At 40.4% G+C, this 21,231-nt stretch overlaps 1 protein-coding gene across 3 annotated transcripts in view; it reads right to left on the reverse strand.

The window, feature by feature from the left end:
* Positions 1 to 1,483: 1,483 nt before the first annotated feature.
* Positions 1,484 to 21,231, reverse strand: part of gphnb (gephyrin b) — a 92,816-nt gene continuing 73,068 nt past the window's right edge. For all 3 annotated transcript variants that reach the window (XM_053336440.1, XM_053336439.1, XM_053336438.1), the window contains 14 exons: positions 15,420 to 15,462; positions 13,657 to 13,794; positions 10,511 to 10,603; positions 8,402 to 8,457; positions 7,733 to 7,852; positions 7,153 to 7,211; positions 6,534 to 6,687; positions 5,052 to 5,173; positions 4,776 to 4,863; positions 4,338 to 4,411; positions 4,003 to 4,067; positions 3,777 to 3,880; positions 2,223 to 2,319; positions 1,484 to 1,693 (listed from right to left, as the gene is read on the reverse strand). In XM_053336440.1, coding sequence (XP_053192415.1) covers positions 1,560 to 1,693; positions 2,223 to 2,319; positions 3,777 to 3,880; positions 4,003 to 4,067; positions 4,338 to 4,411; positions 4,776 to 4,863; positions 5,052 to 5,173; positions 6,534 to 6,687; positions 7,153 to 7,211; positions 7,733 to 7,852; positions 8,402 to 8,457; positions 10,511 to 10,603; positions 13,657 to 13,794; positions 15,420 to 15,462 — 1,347 coding nt within the window. In that variant the 3' untranslated portion in view covers positions 1,484 to 1,559. The remainder of the gene's footprint in view (positions 1,694 to 2,222; positions 2,320 to 3,776; positions 3,881 to 4,002; positions 4,068 to 4,337; positions 4,412 to 4,775; positions 4,864 to 5,051; positions 5,174 to 6,533; positions 6,688 to 7,152; positions 7,212 to 7,732; positions 7,853 to 8,401; positions 8,458 to 10,510; positions 10,604 to 13,656; positions 13,795 to 15,419; positions 15,463 to 21,231) is intronic.

Here is a 21,231-nt window from a genome sequence, read left to right on the forward strand (position 1 = left end):
TAGGTTAATCCTTTCTGACACCTCTGCGCTTAACCTCTTTTCCTCATTAGGCTCTCTCCTGCCAGTTCTTAAATACTTATGTTCTTGGAAAGAGAGAGAGAGAGAGACAGGAAAGGATCTTTTACCTTGGAGCGAGTCATTGCAATGAAGCAGTTTCTTATTTGTCTAATCTATGGAAAAGTTTTTGCTCCGTATAAATATTTTGTCTCTGAAAAACTTCATGGTAATGCAGATACATACATTCACATGTGGGGGACAGTATCAACTGAGTAGAGGCCATTATTCATTCACTCAGATTTCATGCACTTCTCTAAGCTCTCAACTTTTAGTGCCAAAGAAGAAATTCACTTTTATTTCTTTAGATATATTTTATTAAAAAAGGAAACCCAACAAGAACTTTTTTTTTACATAATGATCAAGGATTTTTATTATCTTAGTCTCTTTCATCAGTTTCATATCATTACAGAAAATGTTATAGTACAGCGTTGTTCAATGTCTCCTCATTGCTTAATAATTTCCTTAGGAGTGCTGGTCACATATATCTGTACAATATGGTTCTTATTTTTTCTGTACATTTTTTGTGAAGTTGGTTAAAAAGGCTGTCAGCACTTAAAGAAGCTGTTTCTTTTCTTTCTTTTTTTTTCTTAAATAGTTGATCAAATAAAAGATTATTTTTCCCAGGTTCAGCTCGCCCCTGGTTGGGGGGTGGGGGGGTTTTGGAGCAGAGTTTACACCTGGTCACCGTGAATATAAGGAAGCTTCAGGGTCTGGGCAGACTGGGGTGCACCCCCCCCCACCCCTCCCCTCCCCTCCCTCTCCCCCTCCCGACATCACCTCCTTCCCCTGCCCAGGCATTTGGCACTGCGCACATAAACAAGACTCACAAGATAAACAACAAGCAAAGCTCTTTGTGAAGCCATTATGATGCATACTAATGAGAGAAAAACAGAAGTGTCACCTAGATGGGCGCTCAAAAGAGGAAGCGGCCTTGATGGGCCTCCTCTTCCTCTTCGCCGAGCACCATGGGAAATCTGGAGTCTTCCTCAATGTTTTCTTCATTTTCAAAAAACAGATTATTTTTTTTCCACTAAAGATGAGAAAATAATAATTTTCTTTTTTTGTCCTGGCAGGCACCTACAGCTGTCTATTAAAATGCTACTGCTATAGATAAGGTCTAGCATTGAACACACAAAGCAATTGCAATGAAAGGAACAAAGTTGCCTTAATATAATAATGATAATAAGAAGAATAATGATAATAATAATAAGAATAATCATAATAATATATTACAGAATAAATCTCTTTTTATAATTAGATTTTTTTCATTAAAAGTTATATTTTCTTTGTTTGAAATACTATAATCTTTTTAAATTAATTTTTTCATATGTATCTAGGTTGTGATCAAGATGTTGACTATACCTCAACGTTATCCAAATCAATAAAAACTAGCTGTGCCGTTGCATATTACAGAATAGTCAATGATATGTGGACATGCACCGTGAACCACCCATTCCAACCCTCGCTATATGACGCCGACTCTCCGTCCCTCTGTGATGACATCATAGCCGGCCGATGACCATGACGTCAACCACCTCGCCCTTGTGCAGCTCCACGTATTGCTCTGTTTTGGGAGGTAGCATCAGGAGCCCGTTAGCACTGCGCATACTCATCAGCCTGCTGCTCACCTGGTTCCCTGCAGTGAGGAGGGGGGGACAGAGGGGGCAAAATACTTGAAATCAGAGTTCTAAACCATGAGAAAGGGAATTTTTGTGTGTGTGTGTGTGTGTATGTTACATTCTATAATAATAAAACCCAAACTTAAATTCTATGAGTTTTGCAGATAATTTAAATTTTCAAACTGGCCAATACTGAAAGAAGCCAACTGCTCTAATCAGGATTCTTCTGTAATGAATCCTGTGATGGAGCCAGTGTATTGTCTATATATAGTACCAATAACAATCAATGTCATTATTTCTACTCTAGCCTTGAAACTGGTCAGTGTTTTAATCCATTGTGCCTGACTACATAACAATATACCTGATTAAATAAGCTTTCCTGGTTAAAGCTAACTTTGATGTGGCCAGAAAATGCATTGCATATATAGTGGAAAATGTGAGATATTGCTTAGATGAAGTAACTATACTGCAGTGGATGTGTTTGAAGTATTTTATGGACTGGATGTGAAAATGAGTATTATATTGTACTGGTATTGAGTGTGTTACCTGTGCTCTGTGCCCACGGCAGAGGCTCCTGGTGATGCCATGTCAGGATGCAGCGGTGGTATTCAGGGCGAGGGTCCAACTTCACATCGCAAGACAACTGTAGGAAAACCATAGAAAATAAACTCTAATGGCAATGCAATGTAAGATGGATGTCATGTCTCTATATCAAGAAAATTCATAGGGTAAAAAAATATACTGAACTGGCTTTCAGATCATTTTCTCGAAAATTTTCTGGAACTCATTTTATTGTCCCGTTTGGCAAAACCCACCATTCTGGCTCCAACGGAGGCTTAAATAACAGGAAGATTCTCAGTAGAGTGCAGACCATTGCGAAATTGACTGCAGACTAGTCAAGCTTTGCACTCAGTAATATTTAATGTCCATTTAGCATGTTTCCTCATGGATTGATTTTCTGCCAAACTGGGAAAGTCCTTTATATGAAAGTTTCCTGCAGCAGAGTTATTACAGAAAAAAAACTCTCCTTATGGCTAGCATCACAAATCTGGACCATCACCAAAATATAATTAACTTTGGGTATAAGGCTATCAGCCAAACATATCTGTACTTTATCTGTATCTGTACCACTTTACAAAAAGCTAAATGGAAGCAGTGGAAAGCTCCTTCTAGCTTTGTTGCCAAATGTGGACGTTCTTCCAGAATACCATCCAGGATACCATTTGACCTGGGTCTGATGCCATCTGCTGAGGGAAATTATCTGGCTACATCTGTGCTTTCAGGCCATCAGTCCCACCACTAAGTGGCAGTAATGCATTGGAGTCGATTTCTAACTGCTTTATTACTGCAAATGATGTAGCGTAGCCCTCTGGATAGCACCCATGATGGCAAGAGACCAGACCTCTTACTTGATGATGCTAGTTGGGGACACAAGCTGCATCTGCTGGATTTGTATGATATTGTAATGTTATTTTCTTGCTCAACATTTATGAATATTCATAACCAGGGAGCAGGCCTTCAGGTCAGTGTGGGTTGGGATTGGTTTGTCTGCCAAGTCAGAGCAAAAAATGGTGGTCATAAATATGTATCAAGGGGATGATGAAAATAGTATTAAATCATGAGTTAAGATGCAATGGACTGCAATGATGCACACTGAAACTTAAGTACAAACGTAATATTTCCAGGATTCATAAAGTATGATGCATCTAAGTTCTTTGAACTGAAAAGGAGGTGATCTGAATTTCATTTTCTGAACTTATAATGAGATAAAGGCCCTTTTTTCGGTCATGATGGAGACCGACATACTTACTCACTGAGAAATAGTTTTCCTACGGGGGTAATAAAGTATTTCTTCATAAGGCATGATGTTTCTACCTTTTTTTTACTCTTATGAGGCACAGACAAATCTGTTGCGACCACAATGACATCAACATCACGTGTTCAACCTGAAAAGTTGTCAAAAAACAGCCTTAGTGGAGAACATATGTCTGATCATAAACACTCTTTGTGACCACCAGTATTTCAAGACATGATGAACTTTGACTTTGTGTGTCTTGGACAGAAAGTGAGGATGCCCTGGTTAGCCCTGTGGGGGCCTACCCTCGCTTTGATGATGGTGGGCCTAGGGTCCAAAATGCCCTGCATCTTCCTCAAGGCAGGGATGACAAAAAGATTACAGGTGACAACAGCGGACACGGGATTTCCTAGGACGGAGGGGCAGAGAGAGGACAGCAGGAAGAGAGAGAAGAGGAGAGAACAATATATGAGAAACGTCTCTTCAGAACGAGCGGTGTGAATCACTCTTTCTCTCAACTTCACACACTACCTGGGAGGGCAAAGATAAGTTTGCGAGCACCGTCAGTGTCCAAGGTGGCAAATGTTGTTGGGAGACTGAAAGAGAAAAAAAGAACATGTTTATTTTTAATTTAACCATTATAATAATTCATTTATTTATTCTTTAGTGTCTAACATCTTGTTTTAGTTTTCCTATTTCCTGTTATTTGCCTATTTTATGTTTCATTGCTTTAAACACTGCACATTTACACTGGATTACTTTTCTAACCCTAACCCTGTACTCATTCTTCTTTAATTGTCTATAAAAGCACTTGATAACTGTGTTGTGAGAAGTTGCATTATAATAAAGTGGACTAAATTTCTTACCCTGGTTTCATGAAAACACGGCCAAAATGGATCTGAGCATGTAGATCAATATCCAGCACCTGTTTAAGGTAGTCCTGAAAGAGACAATACACAGAAAGTTACTAACTCGAACAGAATACTGGGCAACAATTATGGAAAATCTGCCAAATAGTAATGTCTTAAAGTATGTTTTCATTTGTGTGGATATTTGCAATGCATCGTTTACATCAAATAAAAGAAAATGTGCTGCTTTGAGATTAAATACTGGGTAATGTTACTAGTAACCTATAGTGAAAGAATCACCAATATATTTTACCCATCTATAAGAACATCTTTTAAAAGTGTATGTCACTTTTTTTAATCATCATTTCCTGTTAAATAAAGCTGTCATTCCTCCTCTATGCCACCGGGTGTCAGTGAAGCACAATGTGGTGACAGGACATGTGGACTTTTTGTTACCTTCTCTCCCATGGACACTCCTCCTGAGGTGATGATGACATCAGCACGGCTGATGCCTTCATTCAGAGCGTTGAGAAGGTCATCGGGGCTGTGGGGCACAAGCAAACACACACATGATGTTGATTACAAACTCACAGGAGAGGAAATAATGGAAAGAAAGGGAAATGGAGCATAGAGAGTGTAGTAAGATTGAGTAACAACATTATCTTGGAGCAGTATCAAGACTGGAAATGTTTATGGTTAAAGAATTATTAGAGAATAGATGTGAAGGTGTACTTGTCTCCCACGATGCCAAGATTGATAGTAGGGTAGCCGTGCTCCTGGATAGTAGCCAGCAGGGTGGAGCGATTGCTGTCCCTGATCTTCCCAGGATGGAGGTCATCTTCTGGGTTCAGCAGCTACCGCCACACATGAGATGAAATGAAGTATTAGAACTACTCTTTATACATTCAATAGCTGTCCTTTTTGATGATGATGATGGGTTAAGACCCTTATCTACAAAAATCCTTATTTAACTGTCACATTATTGTTGTATTTATCATGCTGTTTGTACCAATTGGGTCACTTCTAAAAAGAAAACTGGATATGGTGATTGCTAGTAATTGTATTCTGTTTGTAAATTCAGTATTGAACAATACGTCACTGTAACTGCCAGTAAAGACAACACAGCCTGAAATTTCAGATTAGGATCACCCATTTGGTGTTTCAATTGCTTTCAGAACAACTTGCTCAGTGAATTATTTGGAAGTGTTGATATAAGAATACACTAACTGCAGTATGAAGCTATAATCAGAAATCAGTGGATCCCACAGCAACGTTAATGTCTTCTAATATTTCATTCATACATTACAATTTGACCTTTTCTGTTTCTTTGATGATGTGATCTCATGATGAAGAAAACACCAACAAGCACCACTCATTATTAATTACTTGGTTAATTACTACAATTATTTAAGGAAAGTGACATCACAAATTAACATACATCTAATCTAGCAGGTTTATAATGATTTTTTGGGCATGAAGTACATTCGTTACTGTATTACTTGGTTGGTTGTAAACACCAGCTCTGCTCATATATTTCTACGTCATTGTCTTAAGAAAAATGCAGCATTAGTACTGGTGAGCATACCAGAAACCTAAATAGTCACATTAACATTGCTGCACGTGCAAAGTGCTTAAAAATTAGAAGACAAAGGAACCATAACTAATCCTCCATTTAACCAGAGTTGCTTGAAGGAGTTGAGGTGAGGGCAATATGCTACTTCATAGATTTGGAATGTGGCCACAGAGTAGCTGATACACGTTATTTAAATCTAAACAGTGCTGAGAACAGGGTGTTATCTGTGTCTAAAGCCTGCTGAGGATCTCCATGAAGGTTACACACACCATGAAATTTAAACTGTACATCGGTCACACAGAAAATGCACAAATTTGATTCCATTGTTTAAAAAAGGAACCACCTGGTCACAGATAAACACGTTCTGCACAACTGAGAGCACACATGAAACAGCTGAAAGCACATTCTTCTCTAAATGCTGTTCTGGTGTCTGCAGTCGAAGCAAACAATGTTGATTGTGCATAAATATGAATGAGGTGTGCTATCAGAAGAGTTGGCACACAGCAGCTAAGGTTGAACTGTTTTGGCAAATACGGATACAATGGTGCGCTTTTATCTGACAAAGTGGTTTGAGTAGGAGGTATCATTCTGCAAATAAAAATAACACTTTAGATTAAAAAACATTTTTATTTGTCCTTTACCTCATTTCCTGTAGACATGACAGCTACCACAGGGAATTTCTGGACCTCCACCTCTGTGACTCCAACGGTGGCAAGGAGGCCGATCTCAGAGGGGCCCATGTGGGTGCCTTTGGCCAGCACACACTCCCCACGCTTGATGTCATGACCGATAGGCCTGCAACGGGACGGCAAAGATGAGTCACATGAGCCTTAGGTGCAGTGCAATGAGATCTTAACGAAGACCTCAATCTGCAGCACAGATAAATAGCCTAGTAGTATTTGTTTTCCTTTAGTCAAATAGTACTGTAGTGGCAAATATAATACCACATATGATCAAGCTAATATGACCAAGCTATGAATTGCTAATCATCATTAAAGAGCAAACAGCTGCCGGTATTAAAATAAACTGTATTTCCAGTGAACACACTATCTTTCATCAGTTATATACTGATTACAATGAGAAAAGCCTAAAGCTTACAGAGGTGTGCAAACATATACTGTAAATAATATACTTAATAGAATTGTGATTGCATCCTCACTTTAAAGGTCCTGTCTATTATATTTACAGTATTTGATAGCACTGTGTAGTAGTAAAACAGATGTGAGCTGTTAACAGTCACAAACATAATATCACACTAACCTGATGTCCTGCCCTGGGCGAGCCTGTACTAGGATTCGTACCTCCAGCTCCTCTGTGCCCTGAAAACAAAAACAAAATGTCAGATTCATCACAGTGAACAAGTAATATTTTTCATCAGGCTTGACAGACTATACCAGACCTGGGTACAGAACTGGGTAAAAAAAAGAAGCTTTACAGTAACATAGTGCTCCTCTGCCTGGAAACCTTCTGCAAATAGCAAAATGTTGATGACTCTTGATTAGTCTTATTAAGTTATTGTATTGGACTATACTTATGTTTACAGCTATCACGTTGTTTTAAGATTCCATTTGCTTGATTGTATTAAAAATCTTATTCATTATTTTATTTTGGGTTATCTGGTTGTTTCTGAGTAACTCACAGATGAAGATTCCTGTCTTCATCAGGGCACTTTTGTAGTTAAATTAAGGTACAAAAAAATAAAATAGACATGTGTTTATGCTCATTATGAAATTGGTATAACTTGTACCTATATGTATAGTAGATACATTTACCCTTCATGAATAAATGCAGTTCGGGAGGCGTTGACCACAACCCTGACTATGAACATTCTCAGACTTACGTCTTCAGACTCGCGGAGGAGCTCGGTGTCTTCCACCTGAACTACAGCGTCAGCCCCGCAGGGTATAGGGGCACCCGTCGTCACCCTCATCACCTGGCCAGGCATCACTGTGTGGGTGGGCTGCACAGAGCACACAAAAGATAAATACAAAATACATGTCTCAAATTAAATTACAATGAAAGCATGATAGACTTTTAATCTTTAAAAAAATGTGCATTGCCTTTGTAAAGTAAATGTAAACGATAAACTGCGCGCTACTGAAATAAGTCTGAAAAACACTGACACAGCATGTAAAAAAAAAAAAAAGATGCACGTATTGAGCTTGAAAGCAAGTACGTGTTTGCATGTGTGCTGATTTTGTTCAAGATGAGAGGTTGAAGTACTCAATAAATCTCTGTAGCCTACTCTTGTCTCCGAGGTCTAATCTGTTTTATAGTTTGGCAGCACGTTGACTTTCTAGCCCTTCTTAGGAGGTGAAGGACTTTTCATCACTTTCTAAGGGAACACACTAGTCTGCAATTACAGCTGGTCAAGGCATGAGGTGAAGGACAAAAGTGTTTCATTTTCATATACAGGTAGTGAGAATGACTATGTGTGTGCGTGTGTGGGGGTGTTTTTGTGAGAAAGAGAGAGGATGTGTGTGTGTGTGGTGTCAACGTGGGTGCGGACCTGCTCTCCAGCTTGGGACTCTCCGATGATGAAGCGGTCGCCTGGGCCGTCAGCCGCTAAAATAAAAGAAAGATTTAATAGCATCATACACGTGTGCAGCTGAGACGCTGAGTGTATGTGTGTGTGTGTGTAGGAGTTTGTCATTTAGTTGAGTCATTTGATTTCAGCGACAGGGAGGGAAGGATAGAGGGGGAAACTCTGACGTTGGATGTTCCTTAATTAAACATCTCAAAAACAGACACACAGGGTATTTTAAAACTAGCAGTCCTCATATATTAAATCTTTCGTCATACAGTCCAATGCTCTTCTGTAATGATAAACCATGAGGGCAACAACAACAAAAAAAAAATCATGCCCTCCACCCTTTGGTGCACAGGTACCACTCCTTTCAGTATTACTACAGCCGATGAGGGCCAATGAGCAAACAGAAACTTGGGACAGACCTTTATAATTTTCACACACACCCTGAAATAAACCCTTAAACAATACGTGTTTCTGAGTTAAAAAGTTGTTTTTCCTTTTCCTCCATTACGGAGAGTTTTATCTCCAACCTTTTGATCCAGCCACCAAGCAGTTTGAAGCATTCACAAGGGCCTCCGCTTCATTACTTTGTGTTTTTGACATTTACAACTATTGCAGATGCTCCTTTTCTTTAGATACTTCATGCCTTCAGGTGAAGCTGTCTATAGAGGGGAACCCAGTGACCTATGCACTCTTTGGCACCATCAGGCCTTCAGCTATAAATACACTGCTTCCCTGATATCATTTAGCAGCTTAACCAGGGTTAGTATATTCAGCTTTTGGGATTTTTTTTCAACCTCCTGTGACAGGAGAAGATGAATGATGCAGGTTGGTAAAAGAGCAAATACCTGCACTGACTCTGGATAAAGCAGTAGGTTATCAGCTCCTTCCACACCCACAGTCTAGGCACATGTATACCTCAGCAGGCACCAGGCCCTCAGGAAAGATGCATAAAATCCAGAGAGACCTGTGGTGTTCTGCTCCTCCTACTCCATCAACAAGAGCCAAAAACAGATGTTACATAGAGGAGTTTTTCAGCTGCCTGGAGCCAACAAGCTGCCATCCTGTTCTGCAGGTTAACAGGGCCCTTACTGCTCCCCAGGACCCCCAGCCATTGACACTACTTTAAGAAGTTTGCACAGCCATAGGGATGAAAATCTTTGACATCCATGCCTCTAAACAAAGGTTACCCTCAGCGGATTGAGAGCAATCTCTTCCTTGTGATGTCCACAGGTGCTGGCTGCACCAGCTGTTCTTGAGTTCAAACTTAGCCTTATTACAATAAGTATATACTGAGTGGGGATTCACACTTGCACTACAGATGTTTCCTCGCAACCAATTTACAAATGCTTAGGTGTTTACCAGCTGGGATAATTTCTTAAGTTTTAATAGTTCAACCCAATTAAGTAAATCACTAATTTAAAACTAGCTAGTAGTAGATTTGTGACCCCCGTCCTGGCATCTATGGAGGAGAGGCACCTTTACTTCATGTCCCACAGAGCAGAGCCTTAATCTTCCTTCAGTTTGCAGAAGAAGTCTTCCGCTGCTCCTAAGGCAGTTCTCCACTGACCCAGTGTCCTGTTCTTCTCTAACTAGGACAGTCAGGTCATTTATGTAAGAAGAAAGACATACTGGCCCGGTTAGTCCTTCAGCTACATCAATGCTCTGCGGTGTCCTCTTAAGAAAACTCAGCACTGGTTCTATGGATGAGGTACACTACACTGTACTGAAGGAGGCAAGCTCAAGTAGAATGAACTCCCACTCTGCTCCATGAGTGTTCGTCCAGATAAAGGACCTAAAAAAGGCAATAAATATTGTCTTTTCCTTTTTTTGGTGTAAACTATTTTACGGCGTGAAACGGACATCCCTGGTAGATTCTCTGCCTAACCTGGATGCCTGTTTAAAGTATTTCAATTCTTTGTCTTTAAGTCCTAAATTTTAATTTCCTTCTACACTTTACATCTCATGTATATATTATTCTCACAATACTGCCTGAAGGACAGAGCTAGAGAGAGAAGAAGAAGAAGGAGAGGAGAGAGAGAAAGGGAAACATATCTTACATCATCTGACATAAGCTACGGTACTTACCTCTCACAGCATAACCATCCTTGACAGAAGCAGGGAAGGGTGGCAGGTTGTCTTTGGCATAAACGTCCTGAGCCAGGACTCGACCCATCCCATCTGTTGGAAAAGAAGAAGAAGAAGAAGAACATGGGTATGAGGAGAGAAGAATAAGCTGGGCAGGGAGCAGAGTGACAGCTGGAGAGAGAAAGAGAGACAGAGGCAGAAAGCGTGAGAGAGACAGTGCAACCGAATCAGATGAAGATACAGAGAGACATGTGCGCCGGAGGTGTGTATGTACAGTATGTGTGCATGTTTTAGAGAGAGACGGAGTGTGACACAGCGCATCAGGATCTCTCTACATGAGTCACCACCTGGCCAGCACACATGGACACACATATACGCACACAGACAGATGCTCCTATATTTCTATTTCAGCTTTACTGATTCATGTACAACAATAACACAAGTGTTCCTATCCAAATTTCTTAACCGCTTCCAACGTCCAGACAACTAAAAAAAAAAAAACACTCAGGAAACATTTGTGGAGGAAGAACAGAGACTCTGCACAAGAAGAGACAATAGCTCAGAGAGAGTGAGCGAAGGAAAGAAAGACAGAAAAAGACAGAGGGAGAGTGGGTGGAAGAGAAAAATCCAGGCACTAAAATACCTTAAGCTGCTGTGTGGGTATATATAGCATTTCTCTGAGCCTTTATGCTATGATCATGTGGGTGTTAATATGAAGATCTAAGCTTTGATATCAATGAGTTGAAGGGGGGAGGGGGGGTGCATGTGCACACACGGACACCCACACGCATGCATACACACATCAGCTTACAAGATGACAGTCATAATGAGCTTGTGTAAATAATGCATCTCAATCGCGGGAGAAGGCTTATGTCCAACCCTGATATCTTTTTTTAAGTCAACAGCATTTCATCTTATATAGTCTTCTTGTGTACTTTTCACAAACGCTACTCCTTCCAAGCTGCCATTTAAAAGTGCTTGTTAAAAGTAAAACACGTGCCGACTCAAGAGCAAAAATAGAACTGAGATGATGTCTTGCTGCAGGAGGAAAGTGTGTGTTTGATTAGATGCATCGCTTGTACAGTATGGGTCCTGCTTTAAAAGGGGTTACATAATGGTCATTAAAGCATGGGACAGGATGACACCCATCCAAATAAGTTGCTCTAAAAAAACAACATTATGTAAACCGTGAAATTTTTTTTTGGATGTTCTTTCCTTTGTAACTGTACAGATCTTGAGTATAATGTCTTTTCATCCTTCTTTTGAAAATGTCTCCCAATAGAGAATGCTCAAGTTTGCAAGATGCATAGTTGACATTTGGGCAAAGTGCACATCAGTGGTCACCCCAGCACTTTTCTCTGCATAGACCCATTGAGGTACATTTACATGTATCTTTGGAAAACCATAATTCCAGTCTAAAGATGAGTGCAGCCACACATACATAAATGTATGCAAGCAGGTGCACCTCTACACATCTATACGCTCACAGACAGATAACTGGGAATTTTGACCTTTTGGAGTAGAGTGCAGTTCTTAAATATTTAGCATTTACTGTAACTGTCAAGAGTGTGCTATTTTTAAAATGCTTAAGCTCGAAAATCAAGAAATACAAGAGTGATGTAACATTCAAAGTGCATAAATATACTGTACTTGTTTTACACCATTATGATAGAAAATGAACAATATGTATCCACACTTGTGCTATGCAAAAGTATAGCATATATACATACACAGGCACCCATCAACACACTATGACATGGTGCACACACACACATATGCAGACCCCTCTTAATCCAGCGGGGGAGCAACTCCAGCTGTTGTCTGCCTAAATATTTAATCTCTAAAATCCCCTCTCCCTCTCTTCTTGACCCCACTGTCCTCCTCCCAGCTGTGCCCCTGCAAATCCTGCAACCCACTTCCCTCTCCAAGAACATGAAACACCACTTAACACCTGGAGAAAAAAAAAGGAAAAAAAAGACTGTTCCTTCTGCCGCCATTGATCTAGAAGTCATGTGCACCGCAGGCCATTATTGCCCCCCAGTCCTCGCTACTCCCTGTCTTCAGTGATGAATTAAAGAGTGTGTGTTTTCCCCTCTGGCCCTCAGCCGGGCTTTGTGTCACCCTCCTCTGGCACTGAGGCCACTTTGCCAGAAGGCTGACTAGACCCTCAGGTGCTGAGCTTACTGCTGTGTGTATGTTTATGTCTGTTTAGACATGCAAATACAAAATACATCTAACACATCTAAAACAACACAACAAATTAAACACACATTTTACTACATGGAGCTGAAATTATTAGAAAATCAAAAGCCAACAAAGATTTACCAGCAACTTAAACATGTGGCTGAAAATTGAATGTGAATCATTATTATTTTCTATTTCATCCTTTCAACCTGCATTAATTGATTTCTTTGGCCACTTGGGGGCAGCAGAAACAAGCTATAAACACAACACTGACATATTATCATCTTTTATGTTACTATGGCAAACTTTCACATCCAGCACATATGGAGCAACATTAGAATTCATTTAGATCCATGCTTCTGTCAACCTACTGAATTTAAGTACAAAAATTACAGTCTATTTTTATTTAGTCCTGGTTTGCAACTCCTGACCTGTGATGAATAATAATAAGGTGTGTAAATGTGTAATGTTCTTTAAAGGTTTTATTTCTGTGGGTTTTCTGCAAATAACTCCACAGTGATAAAGGCATAAATGTTTTTAAAAAAAATTGGTGCATACAGATGTGTGTGTTGTGTGCACACAAAAGCTCAGGGTGGTTGAAGCGGGACATGTGGATTGTCAGGAAATGTTTTTTTGTTGTATCTGTATGTATCTGCAGGGGGCTGTGTGTGTGTGTGTGTGTGTGTGTGTGTGTGTGTGTGTGTGTGTGTGTGTGCATTTGACTGCCTGTGTGACTGACACTGTGGCCTGCAGACAGACTGCTGATTCAGTGAGGTGTCCAACTGTGGACAGAGAGTGTTTAAATGCTGTCATGTGAACTTAGTGTCCATATGCTCCTACATCAATCTGAAAGGTGTGACACCTCAATATCCCAGCATGCTCGGGAGCTGATACCAGCAGAGGTGCACAAGATCTGCAGTGTATGCGAGTTTAAACGGGGGTTACACATTGGTCCTGCTCACCTCTGTAGTTGATGATCTCAGTGCCCAGGACGGCGGTCATCTCCAGCACAGTGATGAAGGCCTTGTCCATGGAGGTGAGGGGGAAGGGGGACATGCGGTGCCTCCGGGCCACCTTGGTAATGTCCACTGCACTGTGACCTGAGGAGAAGTGTAACATCACATATGGCACCAAAAATCAAATAATATCACAAAACAGGAACAGTGAGTATAATATTCTTGGGTAATTATGCCGTGTACAAAATCACATAATCAGTCGCTCATTCAATATTTTCTACATAATAAACACTTGGCAAAAGCAGATACCAATATTAATACTATCGACACAAGATTTTTATATGGAGAGAGAATTGTCAGCAAGACAAGGCATCTTACTCCTTTAGTGCACAAACTATGTAACACTGACACTGTTTACAAACTATCTGACAGATATCTATAATTTTTTATGAATTGATATATATATATATCATCTTAAACAAAATATACTGTAGTTTACTTTCATCAAAGGTGTTGCAGTATGTAAGTGAACATGCTTTGGACACTGGATTTCTTTTCCTTGTTAGTGAAGTTTAAAGACACTGTATAGTACATATACATATGTCTAACATATTTGGACACTCAGATAAAATCACATCATTTAAAGGAGTTTGACAAAGTCACAATTAAAGCTTTTAATTTCTAAATTTTTAAAACTGTTTATTTTTTTAAAAGGAGGTAGCCCAGGCCACTCACCTTTTGAAATAAAAAAAAAATCATTTGAGTTCTTTATTCAGAGATTTTTAAAGAGTGTGTGGATTGCGGAGAGTGTGGGAGATGATGGAGAAGAGAGAGACAACTCTGCTGGGATTCAATCCCGAGTGAAGGCATGAATGTTGTTCGAGAGGAAGAGAAGTGAACCACTCAACTACCTCTAGAGACAAACCAGTATTTTAAGAATTTTCTTTTGGGCCAAAGAGTGACCAAAAACCTAAAAAAATCCAATAAGAAATTCAGATTGAGTTCCTTGGGTTTGGATCCTGCAGACTCTAAAACACAGGATACAATATGCAAAAATCTAAAAAATGCAATTTCATATAAATAAATGTATGTAATCTAATGTGTTTCTGCACCAATATCACCAAGGCAACTGGATTAACGTGATTTTTTTGGTGCATGTATATCTATATGTGCAATTCAACCACCATGAGGAGGGATTGGCAAGAAATAGCCCTGTTTGTTTGCAGAAGCTGTGAAACCAGCTGGATGATAGAGGTGCTTGATAGCAGCCATGTTGGTCTAATAATACTTCTCTAATAATTCCAAAGGTAAAAGGAACAAAGCAAGGTGTAACTAATGTGTAATCTGCTCTCTCTCTCTCTCTCTCTCTCTCTCTCTCCCTCTCTCTCCTTCTGCCTCACTCTCCCTCTGCCTCTCTGCCTCTCTGCCTCACAGCGAAGAATAGGCGCTGTGCTTTGATTTTCCCTTGACCCAATTTCTCTCCTTTAAACATACACTTACGCTTCCACAGCATATTCTGATGCTTAACATGAGGCTTAACAACCTCTGGCAAAACACCACATACACACACACACACACACACACACACAGACATGCAAACATAACGCAGCAGCCACACACTGACAAACACACAAATCATGCCCGCATTGTCACATCACATGCGCATTTTTAAAATCAGTTTATGTGTGTTGGAGGGTGTACTTGGCAACATATAGATATGACACGTAGAAAAAGAGAGAGTGCATCTGAATTGGAAACTTAGTACTCACTTGATCTTAGGATATTTTCTTTGCTGCTGCATCGTGACTGCACCTAGAGATGGAGAGAGCGATTGGGGGGGGAAAAAAAGACGAAGGGCAGGAAGAAAGAGAGAGCAGAGGTAGTGGTAATTTGAGATAAACCGGGCTGCTCTTTTGACATGCTTGAGATGAGAAGCTGTTTATACAACAGTCAGAAGCAAGAGTAGTGTCACACTACACTGTGCACTTTGTCCTGCTGTTGGGGAGATGGCTGCATCTCCTGCATTGCCATTATCATCACTTACTGTGCACTACATCATCATATCACAGGTGATATTCACACTGATAAATGCACTGACACTATTAGACTAAAGCACTAAAAGGATAAAGATATATATGTATACGGACAAAGGCAACAACATACAGAGTGACAATATCGTATCACAAGGTCATAACAGATGTATTTACTGTGCTACGGTGTAACATCAAATGTAGTGGAGAATGTAGTGTCGAGTATAGATAGTGGCTGTTCAGATGTGGTGCAGGACGGTAAGATTTCACTGGAAATCGCTGATGCTGCGTGGTAGCTGCACTAGCGCTCAACTACTTGTAATCTAAAGCAAGGTGGGGAGGAGAGCAGAGTAGGTTCAAACTCGGCTGAGCTTCCCAAAACCATCTTGAGGCTACAGCTTCGTCCTGTTGGCCATGGTGAGCGAGTAGGAAAACAGATTCAATACAGGAGCTCTACCTGTGATGATATAACTTCTGTATATTTACATTTATATAATATGAGAACATAAATCCCTTGAATCGCAAAATTAAGACCACATTTTCCATAAATCTTATTTCTACCAGTCAAAAAGACGACATTGATACTCCATATTCCTGGAGATGATAAACATGCTGAGACATTGTTCAACATCTGCACTTGTGACAAATTTGCTGTCCCAGTACCAAATTACATACAAATAATTGTGTAGTATATCGTTTTTTCCAGTAGTAAGACATTAATGTAGTTCATTAACTATGAAATGATGCAATACACAAGCAAAGTGATGCTGACCAAACTTGAGAACACCACTCCAATTAACCGTAACAAAATAAGTATGTTTTTATGTTAAAAAATATCTCTCTCTATATGTATTTTTTTTTACAAAAGGTCCAGTCGCTACCTTCTTCTTGAGCTTTCAACCATGTCAGTCTTCATCAGCTGAAAATCTTTTTAACTGCGAGCCCAGCTATTATGATTTTATCCATAGCACTTTCTTCCTGAAAGCTTAAGGAAAAATCAGACTTTGAGTCAGGAATGTTGGTCAAGTAACTATTTCCAAGGTCAAGAAATGGCTGACAACATGTTTAACTTTAAGCCAAAACAGACAGGAAGTCCTAAAACTTCTATGGATTAAGTCATAACTGAGGATGTGTCAATGGATCCAGCTGACTTTCCATCATGTGATGAAGACCACGTGACAGGCTCTGGAAAAAGCTAGTATTTGATTTAGGATTGTGCTGTCAACTAAATAGCTGTCTACTATTTTCAGTTTAAGAATGAGCTCCACTTTTTTTTCCTTTTTTTTGTTTTAACACTTTCCACTGGTGAGCTGCTCATCCATTTCCTTTGTGCAACCTGTTGTGGGCCGATTGCATTCTTGAACAACGCACTCATAAAAACAATCAAGCCGATGTTGTGCGCATACTGACTTCCTAAGTATACTAACTGTGGATATTTCACTCTTTCAGTGTGAGCAGAAAACATATTGAAAATCTGCTGAGAATCAGTCTGTAGTATAGAACTGGGACACAGCTAAGGTTTAAGTTTCATTAAATTGATAGAACAGCACCCTCTTTTTCCCCCCACTGAAATCCAATCAGTTTACACATAATTTAAAGTGCAGTGAACACAATTAGTTGCTCATAAAGGTGAGAACAAAAAGTGTCTATACAGTGGGGTAGCAACTAGTGTTAAATGAACATACCATCGGTCTCCTTTTTCATCTCACCACAGCTGTTAGAAGCTGCCAACCTCCTGATGATCATGCTGTGATCATGATTTTACAGATGATCAGATGTTACGACAACACACAGCACTTTTTAAAATCCTTGTAAGATGCTGTGTTACAGTATGATCATGTTTTTGGGAAGCTCAGCCTTTAAGTGAATAATTAAATAAGTGAAGGAGAATCACAAACTGCAGTTTACAAGTCTACAAGTTTGACATGGAGTTATAATGTCAGTACACACCAAAAGAGGCCAGCTTAGATAAACTAGGTGCAGTGAGTGTATATTATTATTATTATAATAATATATACAGTTTGCAAAAATTCAGGTCAATTTGAACTTACTGTCTATTCATGTAAAAAGGTAAGTATCGGCCAATTGTCAGTTGAGTATTATTTTGATGTCTGTCTACCTGTCAGTCTTTATTTTTGGGGTGTGTTTAGCTCTCCTTTTGCCTTTTCACCTTCTTGCTGGCCTGACCTTCATTCAGATTTGTTGACTGACATAAGTAATTGCCTGGTTATCTGTCAGTCATGTTCACCACTTTCACTCTCTTCCTTTGTTGCTACATCTCAAAATACCTCTGTATCCTGGAGTCATCTGCAATTGACTTGAATCTTTATCACATAAGTTGGGTGTGGGCAGTGTGTGGTGTATGGAGAACCAAAACACCCATGGTGAAGGTGAAGGTCTCTCTACCCACCCACCCACCCAACCCTTTCTCTCTCCTCCCCTCCCTCACCGCCATCGTAACTGGGCTACTGCGACACCACTGGGCACCAAACAGCCAAGGTGAGAGGGTGGGAGATGGGAGGTGGGGCAGGGTGGGTGAGATGGTGGAGAAGGAGGAGGAGGAGGAGGAGGAGAAGGAGGAGGAGGAGGAGAAGGAGGAGGAGGAGAAGGGATGGATAGGCAGAGAAGATAGAAAAAGACAGGTAGGTCGACAGACAGGGAGAAGGATGGGTGGAAGGATGATGATCAGCATGGCGTGGTCCCACAGCCCGGAAAAAAAGGAAATAAACAAAAACAGGAAGCACGGACTAGACAGACTTCACTAAACTACAGAGCCGAGACATAGCAGAAAGGAGGGAAAACAGGAAGAAAAAGAACAAAAACAATAAAGACCACTAGAGCGGCCTGATGGCATCTACTTAACAGACATCCAGCACACCAGACAGAGCTACTGAAAGCAGAGCATGTTAACCGGAGAGACAGAGACAGAGATAGACAGACAGATGGAGAAAGAGTAAGAGAGACAGACAGAGAAAAGGAACAAGAGACAGAAAAAGAGTGCGTGGGAGAAACGGCAGGAAGGAAGAAACCTAAAAGACCGAACAGAGAAATAGCGAGACAAAGAGTGTGACGAGAGTGGACGACAGACAGATTGAGAGAACAAGAAAGAGACCAGTGGCAGTAACAGGGCAACAGACAAATAGAGAGACATACAGAGAAAGAGAGTGAGCGAGCGCTAAAGAGATAGCTAGGCAAGCCAGGAGGAAGGGGGAAGGGGGTGTGGGGAGGGGGAAAGGAGGGGGAGGGGGGGGGGGGACAGAGCGTGGCGTTTGTTTTGCGCGCTCCTCGGAGGAGGGTGAGGGAAGGGCAGAGGGGTGGGTGGGGGCGGGATAGTTACTCGAGAGCTGAAGGTCCTCCTGCGATCATCTTTAAGCCCCTCCAACCTACACTGGAGCTAGTGGAGATAAAGCATCGAATCACAGGCATCAGTGCATCTGTCCCGGCAACCACAACACTACAGACAGACAGACAGACAGACAGACAAGACAGACAAGACAGACGGACGGACAAACAGACAGACAGACAGGCATCCACTACAACAAGCAACCCTAGCAGGACAAGGGAGAGGAGCAGCAAGGAGGGGAACTGAGAACAACAGGAAGAAAAAGAGAGAAACAGAAAGAGTCGTGGGCTTTCAGGTGGCATAATTGCATCCCATGGCAGTCATACTGGAGGTCCTTAGCTTCAACGGTGATGATAAACAGCTAATAGCACTTTGATATAAACTTTCTTAAACTAGTGTAATTCATTTGCAAAGGTTCATTTTTATGCTCAATTAATTTATACCTTGCACTATAGTCGTAACTTTGCAGAGTTGTTTACATTTTCGTCTCCTGCCTCGGGCTCCTGGTTTGATTGTTTTTAATGTGTTTTGTGGGTTTATGTTTATCTGTATAGATTTTTTTAAATGTGTTTTTAATGTGTTCCTGTTATTTTTAATGGCTGCCACAAAACAAATTTCCCCTGAAGGGACAACAAAGTGAAGCGATAATTGTCATTTTGAGATAATGTCATCTTGTTAGCTAACTGGTCAGTGAATTATCAGTGATGGTAATGTTTTTTTACATGGGCTGGTCATTTAACTATTCAATTCATATTCCCATTTAGCTGAGCATAGCTTTATAATTAATTGAATCTGCTCCTAAACCAGATGGTACAACTATGGATGCATTATGACAAGTGGATACTAGACTCGAGACCAGTTTCCTTTCATGACGTCCAGTCCACTGAATAGAACACGCTGATTTTATATTGACATGATGTCAAATGGAAAATTATGAGCATGTACTAAACCTTTTAATGGTTTAAACACTCTGAAGACAAGAGCAATAATTTACCTTGTTTGCAGGTCAAGGTGTCCTGACTTCTTGGTTTGGGCACTAGCTAAGTAATTCATTATGATAGACATAACGGCTATACTGTATGTAACATATAGCCATTATATAATAATGGTAAAAGTAGCTGTTTGTTAAACCGAGTTTATCCATCTCAAGATAATGTTACAGTTCTTTGAATTTGAGCTAAAATGTGAAGATTAACCTACTGTTTTCACTCACTTTCATTTATAACATTACTGAATTGGTTTTTTTTTAACTAACCTAGACCTGCATCTATTTACCAGTGTAGTGTCATCTCTTCATCTAGCTCAGTTGCTCTTTGCACAGCCTACTTCCTGTGGACCTCCATGATGGTGCCAGCTGCAGTTGCTAGGAGATTTGTGCCACAACTGCACAGCCCTCATATAGAGAGAGCGAGAGGTACGATATAAAAAATAAAAAAAAAAGACAGAAAAAAAGACAAAGGTGGGGATTAAGGGAGCTAAATACAGCTACAGCAAGACACAGATCAAACTTGCAGACATTGAAAAGCACATATGAAAACTAACGATCGACAGCTAGGACATTTTCGTACAAGGTGTGCCTTGGTTAAAAAAAGAACTACAGAAGACATCTAAAAAATGTTTTTAAATGACATGATAAACGCAAAACAATTACGTCAGAATCTCACTAACTAGAAAATCTATCTAGCTAGTCTCTTTAAACACAAAGACAAACCCCAAGAATCACACGTTTTCTACTTCCTAATTCCAAGTTTCACATGCTCCTTCATAGTTATGTATCATTAGTCTGTCCTGCTGCAAGGGTTAATGCAGTAATATACAATCACTATTAAGTAAGACACAGCTGAAAACCTTGATGCAGTGTGGAGTGATGACACTAGGACTGACACGGGTGGAAAACAAGACCTATGTATGGCAAAAAATAGCTCAGTAGAAAAGATCATACCATCAGAGAGCCATGGGGGAGACAGTTTGCATATGGAGATGAAAACAGTGTAAAAGCTATGGAGGTGGGAGTGTGTGTGTGTGTGTGTGTGTGTGGAGGGGGGGTTGTTAGGAAAGGAGGAGAATATGTGAAGAATGAGTGCAGAAGCAGAATGTGATGTTGGACGTAAAATGAGGGAGGAGAGGAAGGGGGGGAGGGGGGGGGCAAAAAAGCAGACTGTCAAACACTCTCACACTCATTTCTAATCTACCCTGCAGTCCCCCTGT

Source organism: Scomber japonicus, chromosome 17, assembly GCF_027409825.1.
Source record: "Scomber japonicus isolate fScoJap1 chromosome 17, fScoJap1.pri, whole genome shotgun sequence".
Taxonomy (NCBI): Eukaryota; Metazoa; Chordata; class Actinopteri; order Scombriformes; family Scombridae; genus Scomber; species Scomber japonicus.